The sequence below is a fragment of the Onychomys torridus genome, chromosome 8, assembly GCF_903995425.1.
Source record: "Onychomys torridus chromosome 8, mOncTor1.1, whole genome shotgun sequence".
NCBI classification, from domain to species: domain Eukaryota; kingdom Metazoa; phylum Chordata; class Mammalia; order Rodentia; family Cricetidae; genus Onychomys; species Onychomys torridus.
In genome coordinates, this window is record NC_050450.1 from 57,005,813 (window position 1) to 57,031,567 (window position 25,755).

The window sequence follows — 25,755 nt, forward strand, 5'->3', positions numbered from 1 at the left end:
ATGCCATGTTCCAGTGTACCTAGTGTCCTATTGTACTAGTCTACTTACAGCTAACCCACATCTTTTCGAGTGCTTATAACTGAAATACCTCAACAAAACCCTGTGGAGTTGCTCATTCAGTAGACACTGCGCCTCTCAGGATTAGGCGGGCATTATGATAGACACAGTGGCTAACCAAACAAGATTTCATACCCATATGAAGCTTACTGTTTTGATTGCTGTACTTTAAAAAGTATAATTATGTTAACTTAATAAGAATTTATGTTCTAGGGTTGGCCAAGTAGCATTTAATCAGAAAGGCCACATTCCCAAAGGAGCGCCATTATTAGAAAGCATACAGGTCCTCTCACCTAGATGTTATCCCTTAATTTCTTACTTTGGAAGCTATTCCTAGAGATATTAGGTTATATAATGGATGTTAGGGATTGGTTTTTGCAATTGCAATTAGTAGGATTTAGTATATGTGAACAGTCTAAAAGATTTGGAAACCTTTTCGTCCCTCTGCTAAGGCCTAAGATCTGGTAGGCTGTAACAGTTATGTCTTCAGGACAGTGTTGCTTCTGCCTAAAGAGGACCTTCTGTGGAAGGTGGGCTAAAACGTCTCATACAGGACTGAGATAACACCTTGTTTACCAAACAGATTATGTCTACTATTTTGTGTTGCTTACTAATAATTTCTCTAATGTTTGCTTATATCATTGAAAGTTAAAAATATTACAGTGAATATAATAAATATAAATAATTAAAAAATGAGGTGGTTTTATGTACTGATAAAAATAAAAGAGGAAAGAATTAGGTTTTGCACCTTTATGAGTACACAGACTATTTCTAGAAGGGTCATGAGAAGTGAGTGATCAGCTGATTGTAGAAAGTACAAGTTGGATTGAATTGATGCTTACGTCTCCTTGTAGCTCTTTGTACATCTAAAATTGATGCCATGCATTATTAATTTTAAAACCAAGTCTTGTAGGGCAGTGGTGGCGCACACCTTTTATCCCAGTATTCGGGAGGCAGAGGCAGGTGGATCTCTGTGAGTTGGAGACTAGTCTGGTCTACAGAGTGAGTTCCAGGACAGCCAAGACTACACAAAGAAAACCAGCCTCAAAATAATAATAATAATAATAATAATAATAATAATAATAATAATAATTTTTAAAAATAATAAAAAATATAGGCTGAGTTGCTAGTGCATACCTTTAATTCCAGTACTCAGGGTCAGAGGCAGGCGGATCTCTGAGTTCAAGGCCAGCCTAGCCTGGTCTACAGCCAGGGCTACATAGAGTCTTACCAAAAAGAAATAATAATAATAATAATAATAATAATAATAATAATAATAATAATACAACCCAACCAGGTCTCAACTTGGGGATCTACCTGTAGCAGGAATCTTAAGTGGTCTTATTAATAAAAACAAACAAACCTGGAGCCAGGTATTGGGGTAAATGCTAGAAGATCAGAGAAGCAGAACAAGCCACAACTTCCTCACTTTGTCAATTTCTCACCTGATCCTGTTTCCTCAGACTGGAAGCTTCTGTGTCCTTATCCAAGATGGATCTCAGCTGAACTGCTGCTCAAAAGTCTAAAAGCTTAACCAGCCAAATGCTTCTAGTTTCTGGTCTTCACACCTTATATACTTTTCTGCTTTCTGCCATCACTTCTTGGGATTAAAGGCTGTTTCCAGTGTGGCCTTGAACTCACAGAGATCCAGAGGGATTTCTGCCTCTGGAAGCTAGGATTAAAGGTGTGAGTGCCACCATTTTCTAGCCTCTGTATCTAATGGCTGTTCTGTGCCCTGACCCCAGATAAGTTTATTAGGGTGCACAATATTTTGAGAAACACAGTAACACCACATCTACCTGGGTGGTAGAGTGCATGCAAGCTTACACCAGGGCTCAAACACTGCAACCAGAATTACTTTAAAATCAGTCGTGGTCTGGAGAAGTGGCTCAGTGCTTAACAGCGCTTGCTGCTCTTCCAGAGGATCCAGATTCAGTTCTCAGCACTCACGTCAGGCAGCTCACAACCGCCTGTACCTCCAGCTCCAGGTGATCTGGGCCCTCTTTTGGCCTCTGTGAGCACCTGCACACACATGCCACACATACATACACAGACACAAAGATTTTAATAAAATTAAATCTTTAAAATATAGCTGGTAGTGTAACTATAGATATTCATTATTTTTAGACTCTATTGCATGTAATTGAATACAATAGCATGTCATAAACCCAGAGGCAAAGCAAAATCCATTTATATGGACAGAAACAAACCTAACACTTAGACAAGTATTGTCTTTATGAGACTTAGTAATATAAAGTGTTGGAAGACAAGCAATGTGCCCTCCCAGCAAACCATCTTATTCTAAACAGCAAACCATCATCATGGGCTATGGGATAATATTCCATGGAGATTGATTGAGCCTCTAATTTAAAGCCACTTTTTATAACAAAAGAGGTTACTTATAGGTACATTCTATTCATGTGAACAACATGGAATTAGAATATGAGTTGTGCTTCCAGGATGGGTAAATTATGAAAATGACATGTCCTAATTAATCTATCCACTCAACAGAACAGTAGAAAAGGGGCAACATCAGAGCAATGGCAGTAATGAATGCAGGCTGCTCAGATACACTTCATACACTCAGATACACAGCAGGGCGGTGAGTGTCACATGTGATATTGGCTAAGGTCAGGCACCTGGTACCCAGAGAACCTTCATAGAAAAGTGAGAAAAAGGCTTGTATGTCAGGCTCAGGCTGTGCTCCCAGTGACAATTCATTAGCTGATCCCCCCCCCCCCCTCGGCTGAGGACCAAACCCAGAGCCTTGTGCTTGGTAGGCAAGCGCTCTACCACTGAGCTACATCCCCAACCCCTTAGCTGATTTTTTTGTTTTGTTTTGTTTTGTTTTGTTTTGTTTTGTTTTTTCGAGACATAGTTTCTCTGTAGTTTTGGTGCCTGTCCTGGAACTCGCTCTGTACACCAGGCTGGCCTCGAACTCACAGAGATCCGCCTGCCTCTGCCTCCCTCCCGAGTGCTGGGATTAAAGGCGTGCCCCGCCACTGCCCAGCTTCATTAGCTGATTCTTAATTGTCTTTTACATCACTGTGGAGCCTGCTGCCCCAGTGGAGAGGAGAATGGGACGCAGTCCGTGCAATTCGTAGCTCCCTTGAGCTCATAGGCCCACAAGCTCACATGGCATGTCTGTGTCATGCCCTCTCAAGGCCCTGTGATGTTGCCCACACACACACACTGCTGGTGTGGCTGTCTGTCTTTTGTTCTCTCTTACCTTTTCTTTCGTGTGTGTGTGTGTGTGTGTGTGTGTGTGTGTGTGTGTGTGTGTGCGCTTACACACGCACAGGAGTCAGTTCACTTTCTACCACATGGCTCCCAGGGATTGAACTTGGCTTCTTAGGCCTGGCTCTCAGCACCCTTCCTCCCTGAACCATCTCACCAGCCCGCCCACCTCTTCGAAACTGCTGTGAAGGTTGGGGAGACAGGAGAGAGAGACAGACAGACAGAGCCCTCCCTTGGTGTAGCATTAGCGTTAAACAGTATCGTCAACAGCAAACGTTGAAAGTGGTGGTGTTGGGGTCACCCGATGACCGAGTTCCCTTGTCTTCCCTCCCATGATTGGACGATGACTCCCTGCAGCTGAACTCCTTCGAGCAGCTGTGCATCAACTACACCAACGAGAAGCTGCAGCAGCTCTTCAACCACACCATGTTCATCCTGGAGCAGGAGGAGTACCAGCGTGAGGGCATCGAGTGGAACTTCATCGACTTTGGCCTCGACCTGCAGCCCTGCATCGACCTCATCGAGAGGCCTGTGAGTGCACCCTCCCTGCCGCCGCCTGCACTGTTGGAGCAAGGCCTTTGATTCTCTTCTGCTATAACCTGAGACAGGCTAGGAAAATGACAGTCTGTGTCTACACAAGTGTTCCTGCGGTCAGGGCCTTCCTTAGGTCTCCTTACATGCGGCTTTCACCGCCCCGTCTGTCCTTGTGCTCAAGCTTATCCTGCAGTTGGGTGATGTGCTGTGGTCCTGTCAGAGGACATGTGGAGCTCCACTGGGTACGTCTCCTTCCTAGGAACTGCAGGGACAGTACAGGGACACTTAGCTGAGGACAAGGTGTGTCACATAAATTCAGTTTTTAAATATCTGAACTCAAGCCCGTCCTTTTGTAAGCACTTTTTATTTTGACAGTTTTTTGTTTTCCGAAGTATGCTGGCAGGGCATTCTTTTGGCAGATACGTGTTTGAGGACAGTCTTAGCATCAGAATTTATTTCTTTTGTTACTTTCTCATTGACTTGGGTCTCTCCTGCCTGGCAGTTAGCTTTGGAGCAACAAACTATTAACTTCACTTATTTTATTTTGGTTATCAGCCAAAACATAGGAAAAAGTAAGCATGATTAAACAGTGACATCACTTTGTTGCTCTGTGGTGTTTGGGCCTATTCCACAGCCTCCTGCAGTGGGGTCCACACTTTACAGACCTTCCTAACCATTTAGCAACAACTCAGAGGCCTCGCCTGGCCCTTGAATGGTCCAGCTGTCAGGAAGAAAATGAGCCCAGGAAACAGTCACCCCAGTTAGTGTGGTAGTTCTATCTTATACATTATAAATTTAAGTTTAAGGACTATGGCAGAAAACTTTATTTATTTGGCTTGCACAAAAGAAATCATTTTACCTTTCCAAGCACCACAGCTGTGTATTAGCACAGAAAGTCTTGGATTACCTTGGCTGTGAGGGGAGCTGCTTCTAGGTACTTTGAAACACCAGTTAGAGTAGCATTCTTCTCCAGAAACATTTCAGTCTTACGGATTAGCTCATAGCAAATAGTAAGTCGGCAGAAAGGATTTGCTCATCATGTGTTCAGTTATCTTTACAGATGTATTACTATGACTATTGTTGGATGAGGACGGAAAGTTTAAAGACTCTTGAGTATGTCCTAGAAATGCAGGGTGAGGGAGCTAGGGGCTTACAGGAGAGCCTCGGGCATGGCAATGCTCCTCCAGGTCCCAGGCTTGAGGCCAAAGAACAGATCACAGTGGGAGCTTACAGCTTTGCATGGCGTGGGCTCTACATGATACGCCATGTATCAAGAAAAGTCAGAGCCTCGGCAGCCTGAGGGCAGTGACAGGGTCTTCTCAGAAGCAGATGCTGTGAAGGGAGTGAGAGAAGATTGTAGGGCAGATTTGTTGACAGAATTTAGTGAGTAGCCATCACACTGAAAGTGGCATGTTAGAAAGCACTGGGCTGGGTAGGTGCAGTGGTCACAGCAACTAGAGGTGCCTAGGCGCTCACTGGCAGGAGGAAAGGGGTTCCTTCCCACTTCTCTCCTCTCTGCCTCCTCCCTGCCCTCTCCTGCCCTCCATGGGCACCTGCATGCATGTGCTCAGACTCAAATAATAATCTAAAACAAACAAGAATTTAGGGATGTTTTCATTCAAGGGGATTGAAATTGAAAAGTATAGTAAAAGACGGCTGCTTCTGTGACCTCAATATCGGTGCAGTGCTTTATTTCTCAGAACCCCGACAGTAGCCCCAGCTGCCCACCTTGTGATCCTGGCTCAGGGGCCCTCACTGCCTGCCACTATGACCATCTTGGATAATATGGACTCTCATCCCTCTTGAACTGATCAGAAACCTTGAAAGTTCTTTGAGAAGGAGCCTGGAGTAAGGGCCCCGCTGTAGGATTCCCATGTCCCATGCACCTTGTAGACCAGTCAGCTGGTGCCTCTGCCTGTCTGTCATCACCTTGCTTTATTTATACTTAACTATAAACACTACTCGCCTTTCGAATAGTATTTGTATATACAACTAGCTCCTCACCCCAGTAAATTCTTTTAAAAAAAGATTCTAAAGTGTTGTACCTTTTTACAAGAATGGTGCAGAATGTGAGTTCTGTACTGTCACATGCTGGCCATGCTAGCCTACAGCAGTAAATGATGGCCCAGAAGCACTACCAAGTAGGCCACTCTATCTATTAAGACATAATTCACACCAGCGGTGGTGGTGCACGCCTTTAATCCCAGCACTGGGGAGGCAGAGCCAGATGGATCTCTGCGAGTTCAAGGCCAGCCTGGTCTACAGAGGGAGATCCAGGAAAGGCGCCAAAAAACTACACAGACTACTGTCTTGGCCAAAAAAAAAAAAAAACCATGTAATTCACATACTTCAGTCTACCTATTAAGGCTATAAGTCAGTGTGGGTTTGTGCTATATCATAGCATTGGGTGACTATCACAACTAATTCTACGTTTTCATAACCTCACCCCACTAAAATCCACAGCCCCCACACCCAGCATGTTATCGCCCCTATCTCTTCTGTTTCTGGGTTTGCCAAGGCCTTTTAAAGTGACTGGTGACTTACGGTGTCACCTCAGGATTCACCAGGCGCTTTCCTGCTGCTCTGACAGAACAAGGCAACTTATAGAAGGAAGAGGTTTTGGGGTTTATGGTTTCGGGGGATGGGAGTGCCACTGTGGTAGCAAGAACAGCTTGAGAGTGAACTTGGAATGGTGTATGGCGTTGAAACCTCAAGTGCTTCCTCCAACAAGGCCAAGCCTCCCCGAACAGCACCACCCACCGGGGACTGATTATTCAAATGCCAGAGTCTGGGGACATTTTCATTCAGACAGCCACACGGTGCTGTACTTAGTAATAGCTTTAGGTGTTTTCCCAGTAAGAAATGATATCGCTTATTTAGTCATTAATCAAAAACTGAAGCTGCTGAGCATGTCAAGCGCCTGAGGTAGCCGGTTAGTTTTGAGTGTCGCCATGTATCTGGTCAGCCGCTGACATAAAATACTCACTTTCCTCTCCCTCAGCTCCTTTCTGACGGCTGTAGTTGATGCTTCTGTGGAGTATCTCCCTGTAATTAGTTTACTTACAATGTACATATTGCAGGGCTTATTCGGTTACTTATCCATTTCTATACGGATCATAGCAGTTTATGATCATGTTTGAATTACTAAGTTGTTATGGCTTGGACATACTTTCCACTCTAGCTCTTCCTAAAGCTAATGGGTTTATCCGTAAGCTGTCGCCCCACGGTACCAATGTCAACTTTGTCGTCCCCACCGCCTTTCATTATCAGGCCAATCCTCCTGGTGTGCTGGCCCTCCTGGATGAAGAGTGCTGGTTCCCTAAAGCCACCGATAAAACTTTTGTTGAAAAACTGGTTCAGGAGCAAGGTTCCCACTCCAAGTTTCAGAAGCCACGGCAGCTGAAAGACAGAGCTGACTTCTGCATTATCCACTATGCAGGGAAGGTGAGAGCCCTTAGGCTGAGCAGCTGGATTAACATGCTGCTTGGTGGGCTGCGGGGAGCTCAGCAGGTGAAATGCTTGTTGCACAAGCATGGGGCCTGAGTGTGGGTCTTCAAGACCCACATAAAAGTCAGGCACGATGGAATACACCTGTAACCCCAATGCTGGGAGGCATGGTGGAGAAATAGGTCCTTAGGGTTCACTGCCAGTTTAGCTGAAATGGCATGCTATAGGATCAGTGGGAGACTCTGCTCAAAGTGTAAGCTAGAGAGTGGTGTATAGCTCAGTGGACCTGGGTTCCACATGGGCATGGTGGTGCACATCTTTAATCCTGGTACATTTTGTGGTATAAGGTGGTGATGAACATGAATGCATTTTTAAATATATTATTGCATATACCTGGCCGTGGAGACAGTCCAGTTTAGGGGTTGTTTAGTGAAAGTTTTTGATGAAGACTTGAGGTGGTAATGATTTTCGTGTTTGATTTTGTGTTCTCCATTTCATCCCACTTGGCTCTGGTGTGCGGCAGGTGGATTATAAGGCAGATGAGTGGCTGATGAAGAACATGGACCCTCTGAATGACAACGTGGCCACCCTCCTGCACCAGTCATCCGATAGATTCGTGGCTGAGCTTTGGAAGGATGGTGAGAACGAGCTCATGTTTGTAGTTAAGCTTGGCCTGAATCTTCATAGTTAAGGTTTACTTATGGTTCTCTCACATATATGTGTGTTTGTATATATCCATATGTTTTTATTACTTTAAAATCTTTCCCTAGAGCAGGGCTGCCGTTATCAGAAGTTGCCCATTTTATGAATACTTGGATTAAGAAATGTAGACTCCTGTCCCCTTAGTCAGATGCTGTGAAGAGTATGGAAGCATTATACATTCAGGGCCACAGAAGCTACAGGATCTCTCAGCTGCCCCAGTGACGGTTGAGGCTGTGACCTAAAGGCACAGGCACAGACAACTCCAGAAGATCCTTTCCTGGTGCTGACCCAGGTCTAGCAGGCTTGCATCATGCACATGTGCACATGCAGGCACACACAGTTGCTAGTGAGTTCACACTTGGATAGCCTGCATACAGCTCAGTTGCCTGTTTTCATTACTCTTCACAGTCCTTTTGTGTGTAGAAACCTCAGTGATTTCTGATTTCTGGTGACATTTACCACAGGCTAGATTTTTACTAGGATACAAAATACTCATATTTCTTTAGACCTAGTAGGAACACACCCCAAGAGGTAGCAGTCAGCCACTTTTCATCCTGGCTATGTCCCTGTTCCTATGTGGGCCTCAGGTGACCACCACTAACTCAGCAACTGACTCACTTCTGCTTTCTTAAGAATATCCCAAGGTGTGTTAGGCCAGCCATCTTCTCAGAGGTAGAGAGAGAGACACGAGAGACAGGGAGGGATTTGGGCAATTAAGGCAAAGGAAAGCGATAGGAAAGAGGGATGAAGAGAATATCTTCAGAGGAACAGCGACCATGTGAAGGGCAGTCTACCCATGAATGACCATGTGTACCAGGCAGGGCAAGACTATGAGGGAGCTTATGGGGGTGGGGCATACCCCTCCCATGCATGCCTGTGCCCTGGGAAGTGATGTGCCTGAGACTGTACAAAGACGTGCCTTAGAAGAAGGCTGGCTCTCCTGCAAGTGTGCTGTGTCCCTTGCAATGACCTGCTTAAGTCAAAAGTGCTGTCTGAATACTCAGCAGAGGATGCTGGGCCTTGCTCAGTCCACAGTTTCAGAGTGGGGCTGTTCTGGACTGTGATGTGTTAAATCTTATCACCCTGGGATCTGAGAAGCTGAATATGAAGCAGGAAAAAGGACTAGGCTCAGGTCACTCCAGGCCCTGGTGAAGAGTTGGCAGTGTGGCTATGGAAAGTCTCTCAGAGGAGTGGCATGGAGTACTGGCTGTCGTAAATATTTGCCTGCCCCAGGGGGTAGGTCATACTCAGCCCCTCCTCGTCCTCCTCAGTCAAAGAACAAGTTAGGATTGGCTTGGAGCAGGAAAGCGGGTAGGATGCTCTGGTGTGGAAATAGCTGGCACTCAGGAGTCCATCCTGGCTGGATAGTAAGGCTGGGCAGAAGGGTCAGTAAGGTAGGAAGTGAGGCTGGGGTGATGTTTGAGGCCAGACTCAACCCTCGTGGCCTGACCCAGATGGAGAAATTCATTGAATAAAGGGTTGTCTAGTCTATATGTAAATAAGGTGGGTTGTTTCCTGGGTAGATGGGGTGAAACCCCCTGGAAGTGAGGGGTACAGGAGGTGACAGGAAGGGGGCAGAGAAGGCCTACGAAGGCCCCAGAGACTGAATAAGAGACACTAAGTACTGGGCTCACACACACTCTGGTGAACTCCCTTTGACCTCCTGTCTCTTTTCTGTACCCAAACTGTCATGGGAGCCCCTGGCTGAGCACTTAGCCTGTGTACATAGCCACACTGATGCTCCACTAAGCGCCTGAGAGATGATCTGAAAGTGGAAAGATCTGTACCCTGCCCTGAACAAGCCTGTCATGCAGTGAGGAATCTGGGCAAACTGGGTTTGTCTTTGTCTTTTCTCCCGGCTCCCTGGGCTTCCTCCATCCACCCTTGTTTAGTCACAGATACTGGAGAGGAACAGGTTTTAGAATCCAAGATTTGGTGGGTAAGGTTGGGGGTGGTGGCCTGTGTGATGAGTGTACAAGGGAACACAGACGATGGATCTTAGCTGGGGCCATGCGTGGAGGATCCTTACCTCTATCTTTCCGAGTGCTGACACACCCTTCCAACCTTGTTCATCCGTGTTTAGTCTGACCGTGCAGGCTGCACTATATATGCTCAGCCATTTTTAGCCCTTGCCCTGCTACAGATGGGCTTGAGTGCAGGGGTCACTCTTGGCAGAATAGGGTGAGAAGTCTTATCTACCCCAAGTTTGGTTTGACTCTGCTAGCTTCTACTCTAGAGTAATCCAGTGTTGGCTTGCTTGACAGTCACTGTTGCCTGGAAGTCCTGTTGCCCACCAGCGTAGGTGGACAGTTGGTTAAATCTAAGACAAGAGATCTCAGAGGCCACATGCTGCTGTAGAGCAGAATACAGGCAGAGAGGCAGTCCCAGGCTTTTCCAGGTTTGAGGACTGTGTTTCACATACAAGGTCAGTGGCGGGTTCAGAAGTTAGATGAGGGAGCCAAAGTAGAGTCTCATCTCTGTCCCTCGAGATGGAGAGATCTTTTGAGCTAAGAGGAACTTTTTCCTTAGGAAAAAATGGCCCTGGTGAAACATACAATTTTTTTCCTTTTGTGCTGCTGGAATGCAAAAACAGGAAATGATGAGTTGACCACAAATGGAGAATATACAATGTGTGCATACAGCTTGCCTAGGGTGGCACAGTCCCTTGAGCTGAAGACATTTTGTGTTAAAATCCAGATTGTATGAGAGTTTCACACAGTTTTCTCAAGGCCAAACCAAAAGGAATAAAAGTATTGATGGCAGCCCTGCCCTAGAGATTCATAGTGCCCTTCTATTCAAGCTGTTGTTTGGGGATCTTTCCACCAGCTCCATAGGAATTCATGCCCTTCCCCATTCCTTATGTGTATAAACATAACAACTAAAGCTGGTATTGTGTACAGTGCCTGCTAGGGCATTTTCATGAGTAATGGCATGGTCAAAACATTAAAATTATTTTGGCATTTGCTACAGCAGAACTCCAGTAGTTAACCAATCTTTTAGAAGTTTGTATTTGAAGTGAATTATGTTTCCAAAATCTGTACTGGAAATTTGAACGGTAAAAGCCACTGCCTTTTCATTTCTGTTAGCGCTCTGATTTAACCTCAGTCTTGCCCAGATTTACTGATTGCAAGACAGATTAATTAGTGCCTCATTACTCTTAAATATTGTCAATATGGCATGATGCTCACACCTGGAGTTGGGAATATGCTCTTTTGATTTAGCTTAAATTTATTATAGAAAGAACTTTATCCAAATGCACAGATTCTCGAAACAGTAATTGCTGCATAGGATCTGCCCTGGACTGGCTACTTTGTAGCACCATTTCAGAGTTTACTTGTGATGTCAAATGTCTCTCACACTAACCGAAGTGTTTGTGTATCTGCTCTTCTGTCCTGTTTTCACTGTTTCTCTGCTTTAGAGATTCAGAATATTCAGAGAGCTTCTTTCTATGACAGTGTTTCTGGTCTTCATGAGCCGCCAGGTGAATGTATACAGCCTGCAGGGCCTCCAAAACAGAAGGGTTTTAAGGCCACAGGAGAAGTGGTGGGGGGGGGGGCTGGCAGGGTGGCCTGGGAGGTGGGCTTGGTTTGGGGTTTTCTGTTCGTTTTGCTCATAGGCCTGCATGAACGTCCCATTTCATGCTCCGTTTTCTTATACTTCAAGGCAACTGTTTGAGTGCATAAACAATCGAGTCGCTACTGCCTACACATCGCTTCTTATTTTACGCATAGCACTTAGCGTGTTTCATAGTAAAAGGTATGTCGTTCGCTACCTTTTCCAATCGTGCCATTTTGATACACACTTCTCTAAGCGAATTGTTAGGAACTGACCTGCTAGATGGCCTCTCTTTTATGCCTGAATCACCCTTTAAGTTTTCAGCTCCTAAGGAATTCTAAGAAGGAAGTTTCTCTCTTTAAGCTACTACATTTTGTGAACAAATACTTGTATTTACCTCGGAGTTGTTGGTCTCGTCATTGTTCTTTTGGTTTAGACTTGGGATGTTATCTGGCTGTTGGCCTTTCCTTTTGAACTACAGTCAATGAACCTGTCTGTAAGGCTTGATGTATTCATTTTGAGACTGAGGTCCAGTGGAATGTTCTTATATACTTTGCTCTTAAAATTGAGCTCCAAATGTTTAGATTTTTGTACCTATTTTCAGGTATATATCCTAGAAGTAACTAGAGGGCTCCCAAAAGCCCAGGATAATATGAAACTCACCCAGTCTTCCAATTTTTTGATGAACCTGTAAAGTAGCAATATTTGAAGGTAAAGTCAGTTTCATCTTCTAAAGTGTATGAATTTGGAACAGGAGAATGCTAAAGTCTAAACCCATCTCAGAAGTTACTTTGGAAATGTTACAGGGCTGTGCTGTTGGATGCATGTCAAGATGCTTGCCCTCAGGTCTAGCTGGCAGACTGAGGGAAGCCAAGTGCAGGCATGGAGTGGGAGTAAAGACTAGAATATGACAGCCAGCGCAGCCCACAGTGAGAACGCCTCAGTTCTGCAAGCAGAGTCCCTTAGCCCAGCTCTCTGTGGCCCTGGGGAGCCCTGGGGATGCTCAGGAAGGCAAGAAAGGCACGCTGAAGCAATTCTTCAGATTTATTTGGTCTTATGACTTGTGCTTTGTCGAAGGTTGGCATTTTGGGCAAGGCTGAGGCACAAGTTTGAGGTCAGCATGGGCTGTAGAATGAAACCTGGTCTCAGAACAATAGAAAACTTAGCAATGACTGTTGAGGACAGCCCCCAAAGCGAAGTGCCCTCATTTCCCCAGCACCTGGCATTGGGAAACATACCATGGAAAGATAGAGGAAGTTGCTAAAGTGAGTTGCAACCCCACACACCAGTCTCCACGTGCAGCTTGACCAAACCCTGCTCCTGTGAGACTTGATCTTTCGGGTGCACAGACCAGGCATCTGTTTGTACTGGCAAGATCCAGTAGAGTCCCTCTTCTGTGTCTTCATGTCAGTAACAAGCAGCTAGGTCATCACATCCCCACCATAGCACCAAAGACTGTCCCTGGCTCTGTCTCCTGTGCTGTGGCATGATGGCTTTTGGTTGAGCTCCTCAGCTGATCCTGACGTCTCAAAGGTCTCAAACTCTTCTCTCAGAACCACCCACCATCCACCGTGGGTGTGTGCAGTCCTTGAATTTGTGACTATTCTCCAGCAAAGTCTTTTTTCTCTCCTCAAAACTTGTTTCTGGGTCTAAGAGACCCCAGGGGAAGATGAGGGTTTAAAGATGTCAGTTGGAGATGCTGTATTTTGGTGCTTTCCTGGAAGACAGTGACAGAGTTCCTGGGACTGATTGTGGATGGCTATGACATGCTGACCTGTAAGGAAACACCGGCAGCCCAGCAAGCTAATGTGCTGTGCTTCCAAGTGTGTTTGTAGCAAGAGCCTCCAAGACCCTGCCTCAAAAACAAAACAAAACAAAAACAAATGTAGTCATAATACTGAGGAAATAAGTTTTCAAGATTTCAAGGATAAGAATGATCCTAGGGTAAAGAGATGTTGAAAAGTACCAAAAACAGACAGGAAGAAGGAAAGACTGAAGAGGGATCCCTGTCATAAACGTGGGTCCTGCAGGCTTCCGTCATAGCCTCCAGGAATGATCTCCCTGTGTATATTGTGGGAGTCCAGATCTCTGAAGACGAAGCAGATTTGGAGGATGCAAGTCCACCGAGCCAGCAGAGAACAGTACCTCAGAGTCAGTGATGGCAGGGACGGCTGCTCAGTGCTTCTGGACTTGAGGTCGGATTCTAACCGTCTGCCCTGGCACTGAACTGCCCTGACATGTCCTTTACATACAATACCATTTAGGTTTTGAGCCCCATGTGTGTTAGATTGCAACCAACAGACCTGGAAAGGTGCCAGGAGAGAAAAAAATAACACATATGTGGGAAGTGCCATGAAGCGGGTTTTAATTGCCGGCAGGCTCCCTGCCAGCTCCCATCCTACAGAGGAGCCTCCTGAGACACAGCAGCAGCTCTTAACTGAGAGTCAGAGTTACCTTAATTTAGGGGAGAGCTTTACTTGAGCCGTGTTTAAACCCTGACCGTGGGGATCCTCTGACTCACTCCAGAAGCAATCTTGTCCCTGTCCAGTAGGTGTAAAAAGAGCCTGAAAGTGTGGTGTATACTGTAGCCCAGCACTGGGTAGGCAGAAGCAGAAAGATCACAAGGCCAGCCCGAGCTACACAGTGAGACCTCTCAAAACCCTTTTTAAGAAGCATTAGTGGACGCTTCAGTTAGAAAAGGCCAAAAGAATGACCACTGAACCTGCAGATTCATCCAGTGACCAGAGTACTTGTTCTAAGTATCATCTTAGGGTTTGGGATTCAGGTCTGTCCCAAGTCTGTGCTTAGTGAAATTATCATCATTTTCAGTGAGTGGATTTTGTTGTTGATACTTTTTTATCTTGAGTGTTATCACCAGTTGAAAAGCTCAAAGAAGAATATCATGTAGGCACTGCGTCTGGGGTGACTGATACCCGACAAGGACACTGGCCTCTCAGGGTCAGCAGGGGCATGGGAAGTACCCTAGCTTTTTGTTCATCGGTTTGTTTTTTTCCAGACAGGGTTTCTCTGTGTAGCCATAACTTTCCTGGAACTCACTCTGTAGACCAGGCTGGCCTCGAACTCACAGAGATCTGCATGCCTCTGCCTCCCAAGTACTGGGTGGGATTAGAGGCGTGCGTCGTCACCACCACCCAGCATGCCCTAGTTTTTGATGTTCAGGAATGTGCATGTTGCTATGGCTGCAGCTGCTTTAATTATGAAAAATAATAACTGTCTGTTTTCTTGTTTTGTTTTGTTTTGAATCAAATCCACATTAGCTCGTAGTGTCCCCAGGTTTAGCTGATGGGCAGTCAAGCTGGACCTATCAGCATAAATCCTAGGACCAACCTGACAGAGAGGCAGAAAGCAGTTGCCTGTGTGAGAAAGGCTTTCAAAGGAGGAGGGGGGAGGCATGAAGGGAAGGGAGAGCCATGCCAGTTCAGTTCACTACTAGTGTTTTTTCCTCAAATCACATGATCTTAGCAACCTCGCTACTCCTGGAATTTTCCTAAAAATTTCTACCTCTGCTAAAATTATTCTAACAGATTGGCTCTAAGCACCAATTCTGTACTGGTTATGAATCTGTAATTGTTGTATAGGTATCATAAAGATATGTGATTAGCTGTTTCTCAGAACTCAGAGCAGTTAAATATTCAATTTCTGAAAAGATTGCAGGACCCGGCGGGGGCTTGCCTCCCACTTGCTGAGTGAGGCCCTTGCCAGGAGAATAGTCTGTATGCTCAGCCATCCTGCCTGGCTTTCAAATGGACAGTGAACGGGTTTCCTCACTCTTCTGACTTACATTAGCTACCACACATTTCAAATACTTCAAAAAGCTTAGTAAGCACTAATATTTTTGCAGATTTTTGAAAAAGACATTGAAAACATCTTGTTCCTCCTCATCTCTAGGTTGTTCTCCACAGGAAGGGCCAGATAAGAATCCTGGCCCTAGACAACATCACCCTTTGTAAAAACCGGTGATGGCGGTTTTATGGTGAGATAAATGACATGCCATTTTCTATCATTATAAATATAAAACCCATCTAGTTTCTGACTGTTGAAGTTTTATAGGATAATAAAGTGTAGGTCAAAACACTTGCAGTTGTTTGCACCTTCTAGGGAACCCATGATGGAGCTGCGTGCCCACCACCAGCCCTAGCTGGGCATGGAGGAGGAGGGTACTGCTCACTGTAGCTTGCTGGCGCTGGCTCTTGTGTCTGAATTTGTTTTCTGTCTTTCTCTGCTTCTGTCCTGATCATCTGCATAAGAAAAGACCCTTCTAAGATATGTTTATGAGTGGTGATTTTTAATGAAATCATGTATTTAGTGATGTGCTCCAGGTCATTTAATGACTTTCCTAAAATGTTTCTCTACTACCCACAAGCTAGTTTCTCTCAGTGGTAGAATCCAACCCGGAATTTTAAATGGTAAATTTTAAAAATCAAAACAACCTGAAAGTCTAAAGCATTAATTTTTAGTAAACCTGAATAATTTTAAAGAGTAATCCAAACCTATTAAATTTGAAATCAGGCTGATGGCAACAGTGCTTTTGATTATTGGCATTGTGCACTGGACTCTGCGGGCGGGCAGAATTCTAGAACCACCCCCACCACTAGCCTACTGCAAAGCTAATGTAATTGGATCCTTGGAAAGTAAACACAGCACCATCTCTCTTTTGTGATAGTGATAATTTGTTCTTTAGCTAATCCTTGTTTTCCACCAGGAATTGTTTATTAAATAGTTACTAGGTCCCCACACCATGCTCTGGCCTGCACTGGGTGATCAGGAAGGCAGTAACAGTCATCCTGACCAGCGGTCAGAGGTCAGAGTGACCATGGGACAGCTCCCAAGCCCCTGAGGATGTGAGGTGCTGGGGAAATGTCCTCCTTAGAAAGCTGAGTCAAGCAGAGAAGATGCATAGAACAGTGGGGGGTGTTTTCTCGGAACTTTTCTCTAAGATTCAAAGGTCAGAGGAGAGAAAGTTTGTTTTGCCTTGTGAGCATTGTGGGGTCAAGAGCCAAAGTTCTCTGAGGAAGTTAAGGAATGGAGACTTACAAGTGTAGGGGAGTTGGCCATGTGACCAGCAGGGGAGAGCAGGGAGAAGGATGGACCTTGTACCTTGTACCTTGTACCTTGGAGGTTGAACAGTCTGGCTGGCTGGAATGCAGGCTTGTATGGGAAAGTGGCCGGAGCATGCCAGCAGTGAGGCCTAGAGATACCACCTCACCAGGAAGCGCATCTCCTTGGCTGTTTCAGGGGAGGGACTACAATTGGAGTTGGACGCTACCATGAATCCCACGGCTCATAGGTGGCAGGTGTCTCTGTATGACAGACTGGGAGAAATTCCAGTTTCGTCCTTACACATTCCACTGGGGTAGAAGGTGAATGGATGGAAGAGTGTGACAGCCAGGCAGAAGATGAGTGGGACGTAGGAGAGTCACAGAACCCAGTCGCAGGAAGAGCCAGGGCCAGGCAACAATAGAAGGTTCTACCTGGAGTGAGCACTGTTCACACTGGGACAGACGGTGGCCGAGGATGGATCACTATTATTCCTGCTGTCCCCTTCCTCCTGACCATTGCCCTCTTCCTCCCTTGTCGAGCTTAGAGAGCAGTCCCAGGCCCTCATCTGTGTCTGTTTTCCCCTGGGGCAGCTTTACCAGCCCCATAGCTTGAACAACTGTGGACAATCCCCAGTCTGCCTCATTGTCCCATCCTCTCCTTTTAGCAATGCTGCAGCGTTTGGCCTGTCCTCAGTACCTCACCTCCGCTTCAGAGGCTACAGGCATATCACTTGCAGAGTTAGGTCCTTCCTACCCAGCCACAAGCCCATTGCTCTCCCAGCTGACCCAGGGTCTCACCTCCAGCCACTCAGTTGCTCAAGCTGGAATTCTAGGAGCTGTCCTTGGCACATCTTCTTTTCACATTGAGTTAATTATGCAAGCAAAGTGTCCTGCCATCAGAATATACCTCTACTCTTCTCGGCCATCTCCTCTGTGATATCTGTCACTCATTCAGACTGCCCTCATCCCAGGAGCCTCGATCTTCATGATGGCCCGGCTCAGTGTCTCCTGGGCACTCCCTTCCTGCCCTGAATCTCTTCCCCCACACTCTCATCCTTAGTTCTCACATAGTAATGTGAGATCTCTGAACTGCTTTTCTCTCTCGGCATTTGCTGTTTTATGTCACTGCATTTCCCACTTTGTGATTTAAATATATTTAAAAATATACTTTGTTCTTTCACTAACACATGAATTCAGAATGTTAGAACAGATGTGACTAGATGCATGAGACCAGATTCAGTACTATAAAAGCAGACATGATGGGGACCTCACAAGGGTTTGGAGAAGGCAGAGAGAGGTATCTTTGTGATCTCCAGATGGGAGAAAACACATAGTTCTCGGGGGATTGGGTGCTGGTAGTCAGGCATATGTAGTTTAAAGTCATAAGTGAAATCACGTGGCTAAGAGCATCTAGAGAGACAAGAAGGCTAACGTCTGTGCTCATCTCTTGCCATATCCTAGAAGGATTCACATGAGTTTAGATCCCTAGAGTGCCAAGATGGACAGGATAGGTGAAGAAGTCATCTTGGATCACAAGATAGAAAGAGCTATGGTTGGCTGGAGGGAAGGCAGGGGCGGGTGGGAGGAGGGAGGACAGGGGAACCCATGGCTGATATGTAAAAGTAAATTAAATTATAAAATAAAAAAAAAAAAGATAGGAAGAGCTAGAGGCGGGGGTGGGGAGGTCCTGGAGAAGCTGCGAGTGGGAATAGCTGGGTCATTAAAGCCAGAAGTGTTCAGGATGGCCAGTAGGGAAACATCTGGGATCAAAGAAAACAAGCACAGGGCAGCATCCGTTGCCTTAGCAACAGGTGGGTCCCTCCCTGCCCGGGCATACTGGGTAGGACGGGAAGAGTGGCCAGAAGCTCAGGTCCCAGGTGGCCAGATGAACGCTGGGAAGACAGTGGAGGAAGGTGACAAGTGAGAAACGTGCCCCCCAGAAAGAAGCTGGCCTCTGGGATCCCAAAAGAGAAGGGCATGAACACAAAGTTGATAGAGGCATATCGTTTACAGCATTAGGAAGGGGTGGTTGGTGCCAGGGAAAGGGAGGGAGGTTGAGGCACAGAGAAGAGTGAGTCCTCAGTGGTAGATGATGGGTGAAACTCCAGGGCGCAAGCACAGGGAGTCACTTTGATTCTGACTCGGAAGTCTGGCTTTGGAGGGCCAGCTTACACTCACGGGAGCCACACAGCTCTTCTCGTCCATCCTCCAGCTTCCATCCCAGACCTGCTGCTACCCTGTACTTTACCCCTGGACCAGGAGCTCCTCTTCCAAGACCTCACTGGAAGTCAAGAATCAACTGAGATCTTGTACATAGAGCCACTACCCAGGGCCAGGTCCCCACAAAGAAACGAGGTGGCTGTCAGAGATGAGGAGGGTTAGTAAGGACAGGTCGATTCCTATTTTGATTTCTCATCGAATGTTCAAGAAAGCACAGAGCATCTTGTGCAGCAGACATGCTAGTGGCTGGCACTCTTACAACTCATCATTAGAAGGCTGTGTTGTGGAGATCTGCAGAAACACCGTCCGCTTTAATGATCTGGGAATGTCTGAGGAGGCTCAGTCAGCGGTTTTCAGAGGGATCCTCCCGGTTTGTGGTTGTGTTACTTGTCCTTTGAAGAGACAGCTGAGGGTCACACAGTGCTCACAGTCCAAGTGAGGTAGTCTTCCTGCATGTTCCTCAGGTTCAGATGGCTTTCTTTTTTTCCTCCCTGTCCCCCCTTCAGATGGCTTTCTGACTGAAAAGGTGCTGGCTCAGGCGAACTCTGGTCCCTTGACCCTGAGCATATCTCCTGAGTGGATCTGTACAGTCACTATCTTTCTGAGTAGATGATGAGCCATTTCTTCTTGTGAGATCTCTCCCAGCGTCAGTCTGTGTATCAATAATGCCAGCCAGAGATCCTTCCATTTGCCAAGTAATGGCAGATCTCACAGGCAGGACCTTAGCAGACAGTGGGTCCCTGAGCCCAGCGCAGTGGAAGGCACCCACCCCCAGTGTGGTAGGTGGCATTTGTGGAGGCACTGCGAAATCCTGCCGTCTAAGTGTGTGGCTGTTAGCTCCTCGGCTTGTGCAGTGTCTGAATGTGCTGACTGCCTTTCCTAGACGGCACCTCTCACCATCTGTTCACAAAGCTTGTGCTGCTGAACTATCACTGTCCCCTCCCCTCAGTCACACTTGGGTCACAGCTGTCCTCTCCTCTCCCCAGTGGACCGAATCGTAGGTCTGGATCAAGTCACTGGTATGACTGAGACAGCCTTTGGCTCTGCATATAAAACCAAGAAAGGCATGTTCCGAACTGTCGGTCAGCTCTACAAAGAGTCTCTCACCAAACTGATGGCAACTCTCCGAAACACCAACCCCAACTTCGTCCGCTGCATCATTCCAAACCACGAGAAGCGGGTATGTGTGAGGCAGAGCGCATGCTCGGGTTCTGAGTTGACCGGGGCCAGGCCACTGAGATTAAACTGGAAACTGTTGTTGCTCTCGTAGGCCGGAAAACTGGACCCGCATCTTGTGCTAGACCAGCTCCGCTGTAATGGTGTCCTGGAAGGGATCAGGATCTGCCGCCAGGGCTTCCCCAACCGGATAGTTTTCCAGGAATTCAGACAGAGGTACCGCTAACTTTCACTTATTTTCTCTGTGTCCTAGCTACCTTAGCATGAATGAAAATGCTGATATGAGGAGGAAGGTTTTCCTCTGCTCCCTGCAAAGGGAAGGGGTTGTCCTACTGCACAGAAAGGCCTCTTCTCAGCACTGAGACAGGCTTCATCTTCAGAGCCTGGAAGTTAGCTAGGAGATGAGCCAAGCAGCCGGCAACTTAACTGTTGTTCGTTCAGACAGGTCTACTTGAAATTTTAGTATGTATTTTAATATAGCAGGTATTGTAAGGATAGATGAGTAGTGTATGTTAAAATACAAATAAAATAAAAAGAAGTTCAAAATACTCCAGTAATGATTTCTGACAATATTTTGGGATAGTCCCATCTTTCTTCAGTAAATGAATCTGTGTATATAAATGTTTCCAGCATATGTTTGTACACACAATGACAGACCTCTAAGGATAATAGGAAAGTGGATAGATTAGAAAATGATTAAGATAGAAACTGAAGGGAAGAGATTGATGGGTATGCAGTGGCAGCTGGTAAAGACATGGTGGGAAATGCTTTGGGAAGTGATTTTGTAAAGTTGGTACCTCGGCTGCTTTTTTTCCTTTTTCTTCTGGAAACCAGATTTCAAAATATACCCATTGTTGGTCCATAAAATAATTAGGGGCTTCCAGGTCAAAGAAGGGTCCCCATGGCCTTAATGTCGCCATCCATCCATGTTCCCCACCCCTCATCCCCGAAGAATCAACTCAAGAGGCTATTGCAGTCCTGGGTGTCTTCGGGAAAGGCTGTCAGGAGCCCCACTGTCTGGTGGTCACTTTTTATTGCTAGGGAAAGAAGACATTAATGGCATCTGGAGTACCAAGTTATAATGGCCGCCTTTGGCTGCAGAGTTTTTCTAGCTGAAGTGTGACTGTTTACAACGAGGTGCTGAATTTTAAGCACAGAACTCAGTGGCCATAAGTACACCCATACTAATGCCCTGTTGAATGTCACCCTGTTGTCTTCTGGGGTTCCACACAGAGGTTCATGGATTGCTCTTGCAGCCTTTTCTATTATCTGTTAAATGCTTACAAGCTGCCTGGCTGAAAGTACAAAGAGCCAGATCCTCTCATCTGAAAGATGTGGGCGTTTTATGGGAAACAAAGAAAAGCGCCAGGTTTTCAATACCAGCTTTGATTCTTCTCTGCTGGACCCCTAAGCCTATGCTTTGATCTGAGAGAATTAACCTTGTTTTACTCCAGCTTCTAAGTAGGAACAGGACCTGCAGAGGCCTGGGGTTATCATCGGCCCACGTCTTGATCTTCCCTGTCATTATTTCTGCCTTTTTCTTTCTCCAGATACGAGATCCTAACTCCCAATGCTATTCCTAAAGGATTCATGGATGGCAAACAGGCCTGTGAGCGGATGGTAAGATTTCTTTTCTGTTGTTGTTTTTGGGTCTTTGAGACAGGGTCTCTATTGTGTATCCCTGTCTATCCTGGAACTCCAAGAGATCTGCCTACCTCTGCCTCCCAGATGATGGGATTAAAGGTGTGCGCCACCACACCAGGATTCTTTGTTGTTGTTGTTGTTGTTGTTATTACTTTCCTATAGCAAAAATAAACAGGATCTTTCTCTCTTAGATCCGGGCTTTAGAACTGGACCCAAACCTGTATAGAATTGGACAGAGCAAGATATTTTTCCGAGCTGGAGTTTTGGCGCACTTAGAAGAAGAAAGAGATTTAAAAATCACCGATATCATTATCTTTTTCCAAGCTGTATGCAGAGGCTACCTCGCCAGAAAGTAAGTGGACTTGTGGATCCAGAACCTCTGAAGCACATTCTTGGGCTGGGCATTTGTTTGTACCCATGATGCTAGAGGGCATGAGATTGACAGGCTCTACCCTTGTGGAAGGTGCATTCCCATGGGAGCGGCATCTGGGGGAACATATGTACATCCTAAACAACACACTGTCACCAGGAAAGCACACAGAGCCAAGAAGAGAAACCAAAGGGTTGGAGTTCCGCTTCAGCTGAGGTCCCGGGGAAGCCATCCCTGAGGGCTGGCTGCCTAGGACGGCCTTCCCATGAGCACCTGTGACCGGGTTTTCCTCTCTGTTCTTCAGGGCCTTTGCCAAGAAGCAGCAGCAGCTGAGTGCCTTAAAGGTGCTGCAGCGGAACTGCGCGGCCTACCTCAAGCTGCGGCACTGGCAATGGTGGCGCGTCTTCACCAAGGTGGGCTGGGCTGAGGGCTTCCTCCTGCAGACCTGGGCCAGCAGGAGTGCGCCAGAGCGGGAGTGACGAGCTGTTTAACTTGTCACAGGTGAAGCCCCTCCTTCAAGTGACCCGCCAGGAGGAAGAACTCCAGGCCAAAGACGAGGAGCTGCTGAAGGTGAAAGAGAAGCAGACAAAGGTGGAAGGAGAGCTTGAGGAGATGGAGAGGAAGCACCAGCAGGTGTGTGCGCCCTCCTCTGCACCCTGAGTCCTGACCTAGTGCGCTGCCCGCCCAGAGCCAGCAGCTCGAACATTCCTTATAAATAGCCACGCCCGCCACATCATCGTGTGAGGATTTCACTCATTTTCAAAGTGTATGTGTTTTCACTAGGGTTAACAGCCACGCTGGGACTTATGTCTAGATCTGTGTAAGTTAAAATCCACCACACCTTTCCTTTGAACACACAGTGGATCACACTGGCTGTGAAGCCCAGGTCTAACCCTGCGTCAGAGGGGCTCCCCTGCTGCCTCCTGTGTGCTTGTGAGGGAAAGAGAAAGTAATGGATGGTGTGGCTGAGCCAGGCCCCACTCTGCTTCTCTGGCAACCCCGAGGCAGTGCCCCTCTGCGGGCACTTGGAAAAATAAAGCCAAGGAGTGTTGATGAGTGACAGCAACAGCATTGGTGTGGAAGGCCAAGAATATTCACTTGAACTGGCTCATTACAACACTTTAACAGTCCCCTCTCTTCTTTATCTGTCCCTTCCTAACTTAATGGACAAATATCTGTCCCTTCCTAACTTAATGGACAAACTATAATTCTTAAAGTGGTGAGAACTTGTTGGTTTGTTTGTTTGTTTGTTTGTTTTTTGGTTTTTCAAGTTTCTTTGTATGTAGCTTTGGCTGTCCTAGAACTCACTTTGTAGACTAGGCTGGCCTCAAACTCACAGAGATCCACCTGCCTCTGCTTCCCAAGTGCTGGAATTAGAGGCATGCACCGCCGCCACCACCCCACCACCTGGCAAACTTAGTATCTATTATTCAAGATAACTTATGGCAACAGAAACAACCAAAAATATTTTCATGTCGTTTATTTTATACATGCACACAAGACATACTTGAAATTTCTGTCAGATATTGTTTGCTTGCTTGTTTGTTTGTTTGTTTTGAGGCAAGGTCTCTCTGTAGCCTTGGCTGGCCTGGAACTTTCTGTGTAGACAGGCTATCCTGGAACTCACAGATCCTGTCTCTGTGTCCCATATTTTTGACTTGCTGTGTCTGAGGCAGTGGGCACTGACTGGGAAGTCGTGGGGAGTCTGTGGTGTGTGCACTCTGGCTGAGCCCTGGCCCTGGCCCCTGTGTTGTGCTTTCAGCTGCTGGAAGAGAAGAACATCCTTGCAGAGCAGCTACAGGCCGAGACAGAGCTCTTTGCTGAAGCGGAAGAGATGAGAGCAAGACTCGCCGCCAAGAAGCAGGAGCTTGAGGAGATTCTCCACGACCTGGAGTCCAGGGTGGAGGAGGAAGAAGAGAGAAACCAGATCCTCCAGAATGAGAAGAAAAAGATGCAAGCTCACATTCAGGTGCCTGGAGCTCTTAGAACTGTCCTTGGGTCTGGGGAGCATGTGGGTTCCTTATCTACAGAGAACAGGTCGCGTGTACCAACGGTTCATCTGGAGCACAGATTTAACAAGGTTTCTGCAAACATGGGTTTATTATTTCAAGTAGGAATTCTTTGTGTTCTAACGTGGCCTCTTGCACTGTGGAGACACAAAGTCAGAAACCAGCCAGGGACTAGAGCATTCCTTAGAGCTTAGGTGATCCTTCATGTTGTTGGTTTTTATACTCATTCCAGTTGTTACTCGGGCCTCTCCTAACTGCGTTCGTTCATAAGAAGTATGCAGCACTGATGGAGAAGAATTAGCCCTGCCCTGGTGCCTTGAAACACAAGCTCAAGTCACAGAGCAGCTCCCCAGTGCTTGAACACCCAGACAGATGGCCCAGACAGTGGGTGTCCTGGCTGTGCCCATGCACACACACACATCTCCCTTTGTTCTTGCTCCACCACTGCCCTAATCACACCCCTTCGGTCTCTGGTGTCCGTGTCTTGAGAAGCCAGCCCCAAACTCAGGCAGGAACATTTCTCCCTTAACATTCTCACTGCGTAGCTCGTGAGATTGCAGTGCACAATCAGATGTTTATCAAAACGACTAAACACTGGACTGAGTCAGCCAGGTAACGTCTCTCTTCAAGACAGTTTTCAAATAGTCTGAAAATTAGTGGAGTGCCACAAAAGCTGTACAAGTACAGGCTTTTTAATACTGTTAATCTAAGATTGTATGTCACAATAAATGAGTTATTCACAAACAGGGTATTGTCAGACCTTAGCAGTCCTGTTTAAGTGTGAGATGCAGTATACTTGTTTCCATTGGTATTCATAATCCATTAATAAAGAGATCTACAGAAGGTGTATCCAATCAAAACTACATAGACCTTAGCATTCTGTTAAATCTTAGTTCGGGCTGGGGCACAGATATCACACTATTAAATGTTGGTTAAATTGGTGCTGCTGGTGGCTGGCCACCGCCTGCGGCGGCCATGCCGACAGAGGGGTGTGCTGGTTGGCAGAAGAATCACGAGCCATGGTTACCTTTCTGGAGCTTTATTGGGAGTATTATATGGAGCTTGGAGGTAACTTTGTGAGGCCAGGTCAGGAGGTGACTTTGTGGGGTCAGCGGGTGCTGGGGACTGAGGCCAGGTCAGGGGGTGCTGGGGACTGAGGCCAGGTCAGGGGGTGCTGGGGACTGCAGCCAGGTCAGGGGGTGCTGGGGACTGAGGCCAGGTCAGGGGGTGCTGGGGACTGCGGCCAGGTCAGGGGGTGCTGGGGACTGAGGCCAGGTCAGGGGGTGACTGTGGGGTTATGGCCAGGCTTGTGAAGCCAGTGCCTTCACCTGCAGAGCGTCTCACCGGCCTCATAGCCTGTGTTTTACTACAGACTTCTGCATTTGTGTGTGTGCCCACGCTACCGCAGGCAGAGGCCAGCTTGTAGGAGCTGAGCCCCTCCACCGTGCGGGACCAGGGGTCGGCAGGCCTGGCAGAGGCCTTTCCCCTGAACCATCTCACTGCCCCCACCCTGTTGACCGGCCTGGGTTTTGCACTAAATTTTACACTCATTTTAACCACTTCCTAAGAAATGCTTGCATTCCTTTATCCAAAGGCTCATGTTTCTTTACTTAAAACACAGCTATGTCCTTGTACAAGCAGTTAGCTTCCTGCTTTGTCTTTTCATGATGTTAAGGTTCATGTTCTCCTGAATAAACACAGGCTTCTGCATCAGTGTTTTAATTTACCTGGACATTCGTTCCAA

General features: G+C 46.7%; 1 protein-coding gene across 6 annotated transcripts in view; it reads left to right on the forward strand.

Moving 5' to 3' along the window:
• The window catches only part of Myh10 (myosin heavy chain 10), a 127,347-nt gene that overhangs the window by 74,537 nt on the left and 27,055 nt on the right, over positions 1 to 25,755 (forward strand). For 4 of the 6 annotated variants that reach the window (XM_036198117.1, XM_036198114.1, XM_036198118.1 and 1 more), the window contains 11 exons: positions 3,652 to 3,825; positions 7,099 to 7,272; positions 7,799 to 7,913; positions 11,396 to 11,458; positions 19,799 to 19,992; positions 20,083 to 20,204; positions 21,539 to 21,608; positions 21,824 to 21,984; positions 22,307 to 22,415; positions 22,504 to 22,635; positions 23,765 to 23,971. In XM_036198117.1, the coding sequence (XP_036054010.1) occupies positions 3,652 to 3,825; positions 7,099 to 7,272; positions 7,799 to 7,913; positions 11,396 to 11,458; positions 19,799 to 19,992; positions 20,083 to 20,204; positions 21,539 to 21,608; positions 21,824 to 21,984; positions 22,307 to 22,415; positions 22,504 to 22,635; positions 23,765 to 23,971 (1,521 nt within the window). The remainder of the gene's footprint in view (positions 1 to 3,651; positions 3,826 to 7,098; positions 7,273 to 7,798; positions 7,914 to 11,395; positions 11,459 to 19,798; positions 19,993 to 20,082; positions 20,205 to 21,538; positions 21,609 to 21,823; positions 21,985 to 22,306; positions 22,416 to 22,503; positions 22,636 to 23,764; positions 23,972 to 25,755) is intronic. The other 2 variants (XM_036198120.1, XM_036198119.1) reach the window with 1 other exon arrangement.